This window comes from Cydia splendana, chromosome 13 (genome assembly GCF_910591565.1).
Source record: "Cydia splendana chromosome 13, ilCydSple1.2, whole genome shotgun sequence".
Classification (NCBI taxonomy): Eukaryota; Metazoa; Arthropoda; class Insecta; order Lepidoptera; family Tortricidae; genus Cydia; species Cydia splendana.
The window spans coordinates 17,209,089-17,222,661 of NC_085972.1; the positions used below are offsets into that span (position 1 = coordinate 17,209,089).

Sequence of the window (13,573 nt, forward strand, 5' to 3'; positions counted from 1 at the left end):
CGTCTCCTTGAGTTACAGGCTACGCGTAACTGTACTGATGGCAGGCGTGCAGTCCGCCGCCCATACAGGCCGCATATGCGAGCGCATGCGGCAGGTAGTTCTGCTCGTAGTTGCCCGTGAACAGGTGTGCCCATGGTCCGCGCGCGAACACCGCTACGTCTTCGCCTCCGTGAGTCTCTCGGGACATCGGGACTAAGGCCGGGTAGGTGTAGTTTGGATTTTCTGGAAAGACAAATAAATTAAGTAAATATTTTGCGACAATCCTACACAAATCGACCTAGCCCCTGTAAGCTCCATAAAGCTTGTGTTGTGGGTACTAGACTACGATATATAAGTATAAATACTTATATCCATAGAAAATATCCATACCTAACTTAGGAACTAATATTTCTGATAAACATACAAATAAATGCCCCGAAATTCCTGAAGAAAGGCCAGATCAAGAGCACCCTAAACCGGCGAGCATGTCGCCGTGTGCCTGCTATACGGCCACAATTCAAAATTTTTAATTTTCTGGATTATTGCAGATTCGTATTCAAAGTTGTTCAATTTACGACCTTATTTCGAGAGCCATAGCATAAAAGGTCTTTAAGAGCCTTTTTCTCACAAGTGGCCTTATGGATTTGACCATAAATTGTCAGATGATTCCCTGCAATACAGCCACTTGCCAGTCTGCCGCCTGCTCCCGCGGCGTTCGCACGTGAACCTGACGGCCCTTTTGAGTTCTGTTGTGGCTATATAGCACACGTTTTAAATGAAGCTTTTGAGTTGCGTCCTAGAAATTAATAATTAGATAATGTTGCTGATTATAAGCTAGTTACACATATTATCGCGTACAGTGATCTTGTTCCTATCAAAGTTGATAAAATAAAGGGATTTTAACTAATTTGGTGTTTTTATTTATATTTGCATGGTAACCCTTATCCAATAATTTTGTGTTTAAATTTGGCCGCATCCCAAAATCTTTAAAAAACGTGTCTGCAATACGGCCACAACTCTAAATACCTGCCTTTCGGGCCTTGTGTCTTAAAAAATATACATTTCTTTTAAAAAGTGGCGTGGTCATAAGGAGGGTTATATCATTCCGAGTAAAAAAAGCTAAATTTTAAGTTCATAGACCTAAAACTAAAGGAGTAAGATCCTATTAAACACCCTAAACTATACTCTCAGAACTTTGAGACGCGATTTCTCGAAAAAACGGTTTTTTGAGATGTGGCAGTGTAGCAGGCACACGGCGATGTATGAGGAATGTTATGAAAGTGAAGGAAGCGAAACAGGCCCCGTAGACAACATGCCAATCGCTATCGCTCCGTAGCGATCGAAACGCAACTGTCACTGTCACACTAATATGGAAGAGCGATAGAGAGACACAAAGTGATTCGATGGCGTAGCGCAAGCGATTGTCACCTTGGCTAGGCCGCCAGGTATGTCAGGATCGTAGCAAGTGGAAATCCGTGGTCTCTGCCTACCCCTCCGGGAAATAGGCGTGTTTATTATAATATGTATGAATGTATGTAAATGCCCTTACCAGGAATCGAATCACGGACCCCCCGCTTCGTAGGCAAGGTAACTACTGACTAGGCTAGGAAGCCGTCCAATATTTCTTTTCACCCCTTTTAACAATTTTTTTATTATCCGCAATCCATTTTTAACCCAAATTTTAACTAATAAGCTATTTATTACGGATCTAAGACCTTCACAGAAATAAATAGATTCCGAATAATAGGATAATGCAAAATTTTATTATTTTAATTAGGTACAATCTTCTTATAACCTTCTTCCTTAAAATAACCTTCTCTAAATATTCCTTTATCCTTCCTCGGTTGTTCTAAAACCCGGATTAAATACTTTTCTTGGCTGTACGAATCTGGCTATAATTTAATTTTGACGTTTGGATCGAGGGGTGAGCATCTGGCCCGAAGCGTGATTAAATGCATGAAGGCCTTGATGACCTTGAGGCCAAGGATTAGTCGAGCCGAAGTGAAATTTGTTTATTTACAAGATTCACTCAATTATAATCAGACATTGATAAAATGGGGCATTATCTATGAAAAGGGACCTTATTGTCGATGGCGCTTACTCCGCACGGCGTGGCGCGGCATTGTATTTATATCGGAGCATTGTTAACAACATCGACAATAAGGTCCCTTTTCATAGATAACATCACAAATTATGTTTACATATTTGTATGTTCAATCATTTTAAAATAGTATTTGGGCACATAAGGTGGTGGTACTAGTGCTCGACATGCTAATGGCCAATAGATTACACCCTATTGACAATGATTTTTTTTTTATAAAACGTTGTTTTATTTAGTAAGATCATTTGCCGATGACGGGTTGTTGTCAATCATTGGATAGTTTACCCTATGCTGGTAGTACAATCCATTAACGGAAAAACAAACATTATAACGATCTTGAAAAATAAACATTGCCCACGGTAATTAGTGTTAGATCCAGGTCGAGTGACGTCATTTCCGTGTAACGAGTCCATGTATGAACTAGTGTTGGTAGGAACTCGAGTCTTTTGAGTCTAATGAAGAACTGACTCGTGTTTACGAGACTCTGCACTAAAAAAACTTATTAGTCCCGAGTAGAGTGTTTTATTGAGTTTTTTATCTACCACAACTCAAATGACTCGCGTTTCCGAATAAAGACTCCGTCATCAATTTGTAGGCTGTATCTAAATATTGGTAACATTAAAGATAATAATGGTTATTTTATACCAATTTTTACAAGCAGATACCTCTGCGAGCGATATTCCAAATTTTATATTAAAGGTAAAAATAGAAAAATTTACGCTTCCGGCAGGACTTGAACCCGCAACGTCCGCAATCAGTGCGTTTGCTCTAACCAATTGAGCTACGGAAGCCTACCAGAAAGTATAAAGTACCTAACCCCTGACGTGACTTTTCATTAAAATGATGCATTCTGTTTTTTATTTTGAAGAAAATGAACTCAAGTCCCTACAAAAGGGTCTCTAACAAGTTAAAACGAGTTTACAGTTTAGTCTTAATTATCAATATGAGTCTGAAAACTACAGTCGAGTCTTAAGGCAGAGGACTCAAAGGACTCGTGTCTTATCCAACACTAGTATGAATATAATTTGTTTTTATGAAGGGATTATGTGGAATTTCGGTAGTTTTGCCTTCATAACGGGGAATATTATGCGGGCCTTTTAGTAAACACGCTGGAAAGGGCACTGAACTTTGCGCAAAAGTTTTACGAATCAGGGATACATTATTAAGTGTAGATACGAGCGCTTTTATGAAAGATTTCTTTGGTTATCCATTTAATACCGGACGACCGGTCTGGCCTAGTGGGTAGTGACCCTGCCTATGAAGCCGATGGTCCCGGGTTCGAATCCTGGTAAGGGCATTTATTTGTATGATGATACAGATATTTGTTCCTGAGTCATGGTTGTTTTCTATGTATTTAAGTATTTATATATTATATATATCGTTGTCTGAGTACCCACAACACAAGCCTTCTTGAGCTTACCGCGGGACTTAGTAAATTTGTGTAAAAATGTCCTATATATTATTATTATTAATATACCTACCTATTCTTTCATAGATTTTTTTTACGGATACAGGATAAAGGCTCTTATTTATTTAGGATCTGCGAATATTATATTGTTTTAAGGGGTTTGCTCATATCAATCATTTGAGCTAATAAAAGGTCAAATTTTGACAATGAAAAATGAACGATTTCCCTTTCAAATCTGTTATCTTGTATAATTGATTAAACTGGTATAAATACTATTTATACTTATACATAGTATAACAAATTAGGTATTCAATTAATATTAAATTAAATAAAACTATATAAAACTTATTTAAAGCCATATTCTCATTGCTATCTAATAGATAGATATTTATTAATAGCAATAACGTTGAGTAAGTGTATATTATAATGTATCGAATTTTTACTTTATTTTATTTTCTTGAGACTCAATAGCTTTTATTCGAAACATAATACATGTTACATTATTTTTTGCAGAATCCAATCAAACCCATGCCCCAAAGTTCATACTTCATACACGACACGCTCATAACTTTAATTACTTACTTCGTCGAAACTTTAAAATGAATGTCAAAACTTGGAGAGTAAACCTATTGGTTCTCATACACGAGCAAACTTTCAGGCCAATTCGAACGTGCAGCATCAGCTGATATCAATTATACCGATATTTGAATCATATTGGAATCATGTCAGGGCGGTCATTCGCGCGGGCTTCTCGCTCTCACTAAAACATGTAGATACGGAGAAATCAGAGCGAAATGTACACGCGAATAATAGCTAACTGAATGATCCCAATCATTAACTTCCTCGCGTTGTCCCGGCATTTTTGCCACGGCTCAATGTGGAGCCTGGGGTCCGCTTGGCAACTAATCCCACGAATTGGCAAAGGCACTAGTTATTAACGAGCCGGGGTTTGAGCCCGCGACCTCCTGATTGAAAGTCGCATGCTCTTACCGCTAGGCCACCAGTGCTTGCTTGCTTACTAAGTTTAATGATTCCAGCACGGATATCATGGTCGCATTTGTATCACCTGTCATGCGTCACTTTCGCACAGATGATAAAAAAACCGGGCAAGTGCGAGTCGGACTCGCGCACGAAGGGTTCCGTACCATAATGCAAAACACGGCAATAAAAAAACGGTCACCCATCCAAGTAATGACCCCGCCCGACTTTGCTCTTCGGTCAAAAATCAAGTTTGTTGTATGGGAGCCCCACTTAAATCTTTATTTTATTCTGTTTTTAGTATTTGTTGTTATAGCGGCAACAGAAATACATCATTTGTGAAAATTTCAACTGTCTAGCTATCACGGTTCGTGAGATACAGCCTGGTGACAGACAGACAGACGGACGGACGGACGGACGGACGGACAGCGAAGTCTTAGTAATAGGGTCCCGTTTTACCTTTTGGGTACGGAACCCTAAAAACGACCATATAAACCTTGCAGTATGATTCAAATAATTATCGGTTTGATATCGGTGATCGTTCAAATTGGCCTGTTAAATGCTAACCTATTTATAACAGTTCCGCGAAACTTCATTAGCGATGGATTTCTTAGTTGTAAAACTTTATATTGATACTAATAAATGAATTGAAAACTTAAATGCTTGTGGCAATCTAGAACGCCGTTGTATCTAGTTTTCACGATTCTATATTAAGGCCCCGTGGGTTCACGTTCTTTTCTCACTCTCACTGAGCGTAAGTGAGCGAGACGGCTGTGCGTGTCCGAGATCGCGGATATTATGCTTGTGAATTGTTATTTTTAGTAAATTTTAACAAACGTAAATATTGGAAGAATTCATTAAAAATGAAATTACGCATTTTTATGTTTACCTATGTTTATTAATTTTTTCTATCAAGCGAAAGTCAAGAAATCAGGTTTGAAGTTACATACGAGAGAAAGGCCTTAAATATTGCTATTCTTATTTTTTGGTTTTTATTATGATCTTAAAAAGCGCTACGATTTTCAATAACTCTGCTGGCTGAATCATTAAACTTCAAAACCGAGTCCTAGAATTGAGCAGGACATGTTACCAGGTAGTGATGACAGGTGAACCAAAATGTTAACGGATTGGTGGCCGCTTTCGGATGAAAGGAGCGCCTGGCGTCTATTAGCCCGTTCGCTCGGCGCTTCGGACCGCAGGGCATTTCTGGATCAGACTAACCCAGGACCGCGATAAGTGACATACATGAAGAGACTCCTATCCTCAGCAGTGGGCGACAGCAGTGGATGACAAGATACTTATAAGTATGATGATAACTTCCTTTACTTACTGAGACGCAAAATATGTTACTGAGAGTCATTGTTTGCACATAGCACAGCCTGCCGGCAGGGCGTCATCGTCTTTCTTGTGGCTTGGCCTGGCGAAGTTGGTAGTAGGCCTAGCACATGATTGGCGTGGCAGTATCTCGCGGCGAGATAGATTTCTCACTACCCGTCTTTTTTATGTTAATTATAGAGCGACGGGTAGCCTATCTCACCGCGAGATACTGTCGCGCCAATCATGTGCTATCCCGGCGGTGGTTAGGTGGTGGTTCATTGTTAGATAGACTTACTGAGATCGTCAGACGTGAGGTCGTATCTTTGGGAGTCGTGGCCTTGCTTGTGGCCTGGCCCCGTAGCGTAGCTTAGGGTCGTGAATGGCTGGTGGTCTGATGCATTTATCTGGAATAAGGTATCATCTATTAATAAATAGTTGTAAGTGCTATATAAATTAATCACTAAAAATAAAATCATGAAGTGCCCAGTTAAATAATAAGTGCGATGATTTTGACGATATTTGACTGATGACGTCGAGGACAGGATGGCGGTAGCTGGGACTTTTCTTACATTAAATAGTAGTAAAATGTATTTCTATTATGGTCACACTCTAACTAGCGGTTTGTGACTAATTCAGTTCCTACCAGCTACGTTTGAAGAGCCTTTTGAAGTGCATAGATCCTAAACGCGAAGAGGTGGCGTGCACTTATCTTAAAAAGCGCAGTTGACATGCAGTTCAGCCCTTAGCTGAGCAATAAATAGCTTTGAGAAATCTTAGGAAGGTCTCGCTTGGCCCTACACTACATACTTACACAATGCACGTTGCCTCGCACACTTTTCCGCTTATTTAGCTCGAAATTCTACGAACTGTACATACAATGCAATACGATATAGCTATATATATAGAAATATTAGGTATTTTTTTTAATCTAATACGAACCCTATTACTGAAACCAAGTATGTCAGATCCTCGCTTGCTGTAGCCACTGTATGTCATAGTATGGCTATGGTCTGACGTGACCACCACCAGCGTTTCTTCAATGTTCACCATCCTGAGCGCTGCTTCTACTGCCTTCGCCAGCTCCACGGTCTCGTCTAAGGCTTTTTGGGCCTTGGTCTCGTGGTGGGCGGTGTCTATTCTGCCTCCTATAATAACAGAAGATAAAGATCTTTTTTTTTTCAACTTAGGAGTCATAAATGGGCGGGTGATGGATGCAATATGGTGACGTAAGCATAATATGGATATGACTTTAATTAAATTTCTAGAAATGTTTAAATATAAAATATATGCAGTTTTTATATATCATGCAGTAAATGTATACTTCAACAATAAAATTCTATAGGGTGTTTGCAATCATGTTCTCTTATTTTAAACCAATTGTAGACCAATTTTTAACCAATATATCAATATTCCGTATTTCGTTCGACATTATTTTGACGTGTTCTGAATCCGTCAGCCACCCATTAGTCATGTCAAAAAGCTTATCAATGTCAAAAAGAAACATTACCACCAGTTCTAACGTTTCGCCTGTGACCTGAGAAGATAGCAGCGCAAAAATCTTGGCCGGACTTTTTTTAAACAGATTTTTAGTAGGCATGTGTCGCTCACGAGTGAATGATTTAAATGAACTGTATCATTTGATTGAACTCAGTCACTATTCAACTCAGTTCAGATTCAACTCGCTCATAATTCGCTCACTAACTCATCTATCTCAGTGTTGCTTGCTCGCTCTTTCCCACTCATGATTCGAATGAGCCGGCCGAGCGTGACGGGCGAGTGAGCGAGTGAGACGATGCGAATAGGTTTCGGAGTGGTTCGGAAGAATTCGGATTCTGTCGGGAAAACATGGCGGAATCGAATCGCGTGATTCGCCATCTTGGTCGCACTTATGTCATCTGATTGATTGACATCTCTCTCTACTCACTCGTGAACAATATAGCTTACAGATCCACTGAGCGAAATGAACGAAATGAGCGAAATGAGTGATACATATCACCGCGAGCGAAAGATATGAATCAATCTTTTCAACTCAGTGAAGCGTTTTGCGCATCTCTAATTTCTATTCTCCCGGCTTTTTCTCTCCGTTTTTGGCTATCGAATTATACTCGCTCAGAATGAGCATTAATCATTATAGGAATTTTACTTCTCTAATATCTTTGAGGATGCCGTGAGCTAATTTTCCTTTTGAATTCATTTCATGGCTTTACCGTTAATTTAACAATGACATACCAAAACTGATTTCCAGCATTATTATAATTATTACCTACCCGTTAAATTTCATATAATACTTTGGTGGAATTTTCCAGAAGTGCTTGTCATTTAAGCTTCACACCCAAGGGCGAAATTAGAAACAACATTTAATTACGACTTAAATTTTAACACTTATTGTTCGTGTAACAAAGTTTGAGCACCTAATAAGAGAGTAAAATTTATACCAACTTCTGCAAGCTATATAGGACTTTGAAAACGCGTGGGATGCGTACATTATGTTGAATTATATTAAATTTATAATAATAGCTACTCTTTAAAATTAACAGACAAACGGTGGCAAGGATGACAAGATATTATTTTGATTGTTTGATGCAAATCCTGTTTTTCAATTTGTTAATGAATTCTCGATGTTTTCTATGTTTTCAAGTATTTACATATATTTAAGTATAGTGTCTATTATAAAATATAGGTAGGTATATCGTTGTCTTGTACCCACAAGTCACAAGTTCACAACACAAGCCTTATTGAGTTTACTGTTACCATAATTATTTAATTACACAAATAAAACGGGTCTACCGCGATATAATTTCATTGTACACCCGTAGGCCGCGGTAGACCCGTTTGTGTAATAAAATATATGTGTACAAAATGCGAGAGTTTAAAGTGTTATATTTACTGTTATCAGTAACCCGTAACTGCAATAAAAATAATTGCTAATGCTTAATACTTACTTACATTTGCACCAATCAGATTTTGATACTGATCTCGCGCCGATGCATTACTGCTAAATACGTTAGGACTATGCCTTTTGGCATTGAAATTGTTTGTAAAGTGGATGACGGAGTGGTCTAGCTCACAATCCTGTATAGTTTAATAACATTATAAACTTTTCCCATACCGTAACACACAAACGCTTATAATTCCACATAAATATCTATTTTATTAGATATGGAAGGAACATACCTACAAGAACATCCACGCAAAAGCATCAATTACCTACATATTCGTCACATTACGAAAATTACTCAGAAACGATAAAATAAAAGAGAAAATGTTATGTTGACGTAGGAAAATTATATTCTGTTAAAGTGAAAGTGACATAAGATATTGAATACTGTTTGTAATGGGTTTGAGGGTAACCTTTGAATATATGAATATATTCTAAACACAATATGAACGAGTACATTATGGTTGTAGTTGAAAACTACCTCATACCTGATACCAAATATATGGTTTAACCCTTGATCAAATAACGGGGAATTATTTCCCACTTCATTATAATTTATGAAATATGTTTTATCTTTTTAATGGCAGCACTCACCGATACCAACCATACAGATTTAAAATCTTAGTAACATTTTGAATTTGAAAAATGGCAACACTTTTCTAATGGCCGCCATTTGTGACCATACGTCAAAGTCAATGTCAGTTGTCGTGATTTTTTTTGCAATAACAACAGTTTTTTTAGTGTTTTGAAGTTAAGTGCGAAGAAATTCTGGTACACTGAATACTATCATAAACTAGACTTGTTTTCCTTGTGTTTTGCTTGAAAAGAATTGTGATAACGATATGATTTAGCCAAGATTTTAAGTTTTTCGTAAGTGGGAAATTATTTCCCATAGTTTGTTCCTGAACTTACGATTTACAAAAAATTGGTAGGTTTTATCAAGTGGGAAATTATTTCCCAGTGTTTGTTCTCTACCTAAATTTTAATGTTTCCATATATAAAAATATATGCCCGTTTGTCTATTACACAAAAAAATCTGTGCCTTCTTTTTGTTTTCTTTTATTTATATATGTATTTGATTTTTGAAGATAACGTTAAAAAATCATACTTGAATTCCAAACAAAGCCGGCGGGAGCTACTAACTAGTAAAAAGTTCGTAACCGTATCGGACAATGGGAAACTAATTCCCACTTCATTCAAAATTTTGCTATTCCGTACAAGTATATAAGGGATTAATTCTACGTAGGTACTGAAACAATTGAATACTGCTTATGAAGTTTAATATTTAGTCAGGGATATCATATTTAATCAAGGTAAATAAGGTGTATTCGGATAGCTTCAAAAGCGGGGTAATTACAGTAGAAAGTGCTTCTAATATAGTCCTCGTCATCGTTTTCGATGATGGCGACCCTAAATAAATATTATGGACGTTGTCTAGCGTGAGCCCTAATGTGGCTGGCCAGGCCGAACTTGCGTGGTCTTAAATACTCTATTGCACGCGTGACAATAAAGTTGGCCAGCTGCCAGTTTAGTAGATATAGGTATGCAATTTTGAAAACGACAAATTGTATACCTTATTTTTTAAATTTAGAGAATTAAACACAAAATCGATGCAGAGCGGGATAGCAAGCTAGAATCTAAAGAGAAATGTGAGATTTCTATCATACCTGCTTCGAAAGAATTCATGGGATGTGTAAGTAAAGTCTGAAGCAGTTGGTAGTATCAATCCATAAGTAAAAATGTTGCTTTACTTATTCTTGAGGGAGATTCACCCAGATAAAAAATGTATACATTATGTTATTGATTTCTCAGCAGGCGTAATATGTATGGCTTTATGCACGTGTCAAAATATTTAACCGTCACTTTTTAACACAGCGTGATTGAAAAGTGACGAATACCGTTTTATCACGCTGTCACGTAGACAAGAACGACCATCATATCCGTGCAGATAGGTATTATGTTAGACGAGTATACATTTATAATAACATTACCAAATACACACCTTCAACAAACAAGAAGAATCCATTATTATTCTTCGACAGTATCTGTATCGCTTTCTGTGTCATCTCCGCCAAGCTGGGATCATCCTCACCAGCCTCCAAATGATACGGCATATGGCTCGGCGAGAACAGACCAAGCACACTGTCCACACTGGGGTTGATATTGAGAAGCCCCTTTTTAGTGTAAACGTATTTCGCGTTGTGTCCGAGATTATTTTTCGTGTCGAGCCATTCGGCGATGAGGTCGTTGCCGTCTTTTCTGTAACCAACGTGGCCTTCAATGTCCTTTTTGGTGTAGGGGAGGAAGTTTTGCCGGCCGCCGCCTAGGACCACCTGGAATTTGAGGTTATAATATGATCAAAGCACAGACAAAACATCCTCCAGACTGACCATAGTCGCGCTACTCCCTCTGCCACGCATACGGTAATTTTACTCCATGTTCGAGTCGAAAGTGTCTTTGTGTGACGTCCGTGTCTTTGAACGGACCAATCACGGCACGGGACTTCGCTCACCTCGTCCCGCGCACCCCCGCATTTTTGGCATCATCGGTTGCATGAAATAATTGCTCTAAACTCGGTCTATGGATCAAAGTTAGTGTTTTTAAAATATAAATATAAGAAAAGGACGCTACTAAGTTACTAATATACATCTTTTATGTGTAATTACACTTTTTTGTGTGCAAAAGTTTTGTGTACTTTAGTACCTGTCCATTGCTAAATATTTTAAGATGGTACAACTTTTTGGATAACTCATTTTGTTGTTTCACTGAAAAACTCAGCTAGGGAATAATTGGAAAGTTTCCATGTAAAAATAAATTGCAAACATGAGTGACAAGAGCGTCGACCAATCTAAAACGAGCGGTGCGTCACTATGTAATTGCTATTTTGTTTGGTTGCTATTTTGATCTGGTTATTTAGGACTTAGAGAAACTAATAAATGAGGACCAAGCAAATAGTGATGGACATATTAAAGCATTTCGATCAATAAAACAAAAGTTCGATGAACCTGAAAAAACGGCACTTGGCTAGAGGTTTAAAAAAGATGCTGAGATTAGTTGGTATTTATTTAAACCTGCTGACAGCTTCTGTTATTATTATAATAAGTATTATAAATTTCTTTAACATCGGTTGTAAACAAAATAAAAATGAAGAATTACATCAGGTGTGGGCTGAGTCCAAATAGGAAATAAACCCCAGCTGCATGCGTTGTCACCTCGATACCCATAAGTGAACATGCACCAAGTATGTTGGCCTCCTAACGCCGATTAAATGGTTGGGAGTAAATCTTATATTCACCTAGATAGATCTAACTTAACTAGTATACTTCCATACTTACCAACTTTCTCTCTCGCTAGCTGCGTAGCTATGTCTTTACAGCGTGGCCCGTATCTCGGAAGGCATGGGTCGGCCTCCCAACGCCGATTAGCTAACTATATGTGAAAAAAAGATGATTTTACGTCAATGTTCTTCCCAACTTTTACTCTCACAAGTTGCGTAGCTATGTCCTCACAGCGAGATCCGTACTACGGCAGGACTGTGTCGTATCTCGGAAGGCATGTGTCGGCCTCCCGACGTCGATTAACTAAGTGTATGTGTACTTATATAAAGTACACCTTCACCAATACTTACATCAATGTTCTTTCCGACTTTTCTCTTACCAGCTGCGTAGCTACGAGGCCATAGTGAGGCCCGTATCTCAAGGTCTGTGTCGGCCTCTTACCGCCTGTCAACTGAGTGTACACTAATACTTACATCAATATTCTTCCCGACTTTCCCTCTCACCAGCTGCGTAGCTATATCTTCACAGCGAGGGCCGTACCTCGGGAGGTCTGTGTCGGCCTCCCAACGCCGGTCAGCTGAGTGCGCGTAAGAGGCTGCCGGGGTAGCGTGGGTCACACGCGTAGTGGTGACAACCCCTGACAAAAAAAAACATTATTATCGTATTTTAATAGTTCTGTAAATACAAATTGGTCATGATGGTGTTTTTGATCAATTATAACAATTTATAACTTTGTAAAGTTGGACTTTTCACAACAACTAAACCGAATTATTTTTGTTTCATTTTAAATAAAATTATTGAAAATACAATCACTAAAATCAAATTATAAAACCATCAATCTTGAATTTTTTGAGAACGAAAATTATATGAATGTAAAAATATATTAAATAGAAGTTGCGTTGCGTATAACCATGCTTTAATTAATTTATAATTTAAATAAATCATAATTAAAGACTCACCCTAATTACTCCTTACCATAATTGCTGTCTCAGAAAGGAAAAACGTTTAATTAGGCTAAAATGAAAACATTTAGCCACATCGTAAAATTTGACAATTTCTTAATTTTTTCAGTTTATGAAATAACCAGATATATCATAACTTACTATGACTTACCGATTCAGATTTTAAACCTTGTTATGGTTATGAGCTTATTTTGTTACGAACATGAAGATTGCCCACGCTGATTGGAACTCGCACTTAACCGTTTTTTTCTTCTACTAACAAATTCGTTTGCCGGAATATACGTGTACTTTTCCCAGCCTTCTGTGCCCAGTCACCGAATGGTTCCCAGACATCTGCCCAACACAGTCCCCCCGTTTGACCCGAGGCCCACAGTCGTACCGTTGGGACTATTTGCACCTATGCTTTTCCCAGCTTTCTGTGCCCCGTCCATGAGCTCAGTCACCAAATAGTTCCCAGACAACTGCTTAACACATCCCCCCGTTTGACCGCAGCGCTGAAGCCCACAGTCCCACAGTTAGGACTATATGCACCTGTGCTTTTCCCAGCTTTCTGTGCCCAGTCCATGAGCCCAGTCACGGAATAGTTTCCAGACAACTGCCCAACACAGTCCC

General features: G+C 38.4%; 1 protein-coding gene across 1 annotated transcript in view; it reads right to left on the minus strand.

The window, feature by feature from the left end:
* LOC134796204 (alkaline phosphatase-like) overlaps positions 1 to 13,573 on the minus strand; it is a 39,802-nt gene continuing 26,229 nt past the window's right edge. Inside the window, exons 5-9 of the mRNA XM_063768231.1 lie at positions 12,473 to 12,636; positions 10,724 to 11,054; positions 6,723 to 6,928; positions 6,079 to 6,187; positions 1 to 222 (exon numbers count right to left, since the gene is read on the minus strand). Of these exons, the coding sequence (XP_063624301.1) occupies positions 20 to 222; positions 6,079 to 6,187; positions 6,723 to 6,928; positions 10,724 to 11,054; positions 12,473 to 12,636 (1,013 nt within the window). The 3' untranslated portion in view covers positions 1 to 19. The remainder of the gene's footprint in view (positions 223 to 6,078; positions 6,188 to 6,722; positions 6,929 to 10,723; positions 11,055 to 12,472; positions 12,637 to 13,573) is intronic.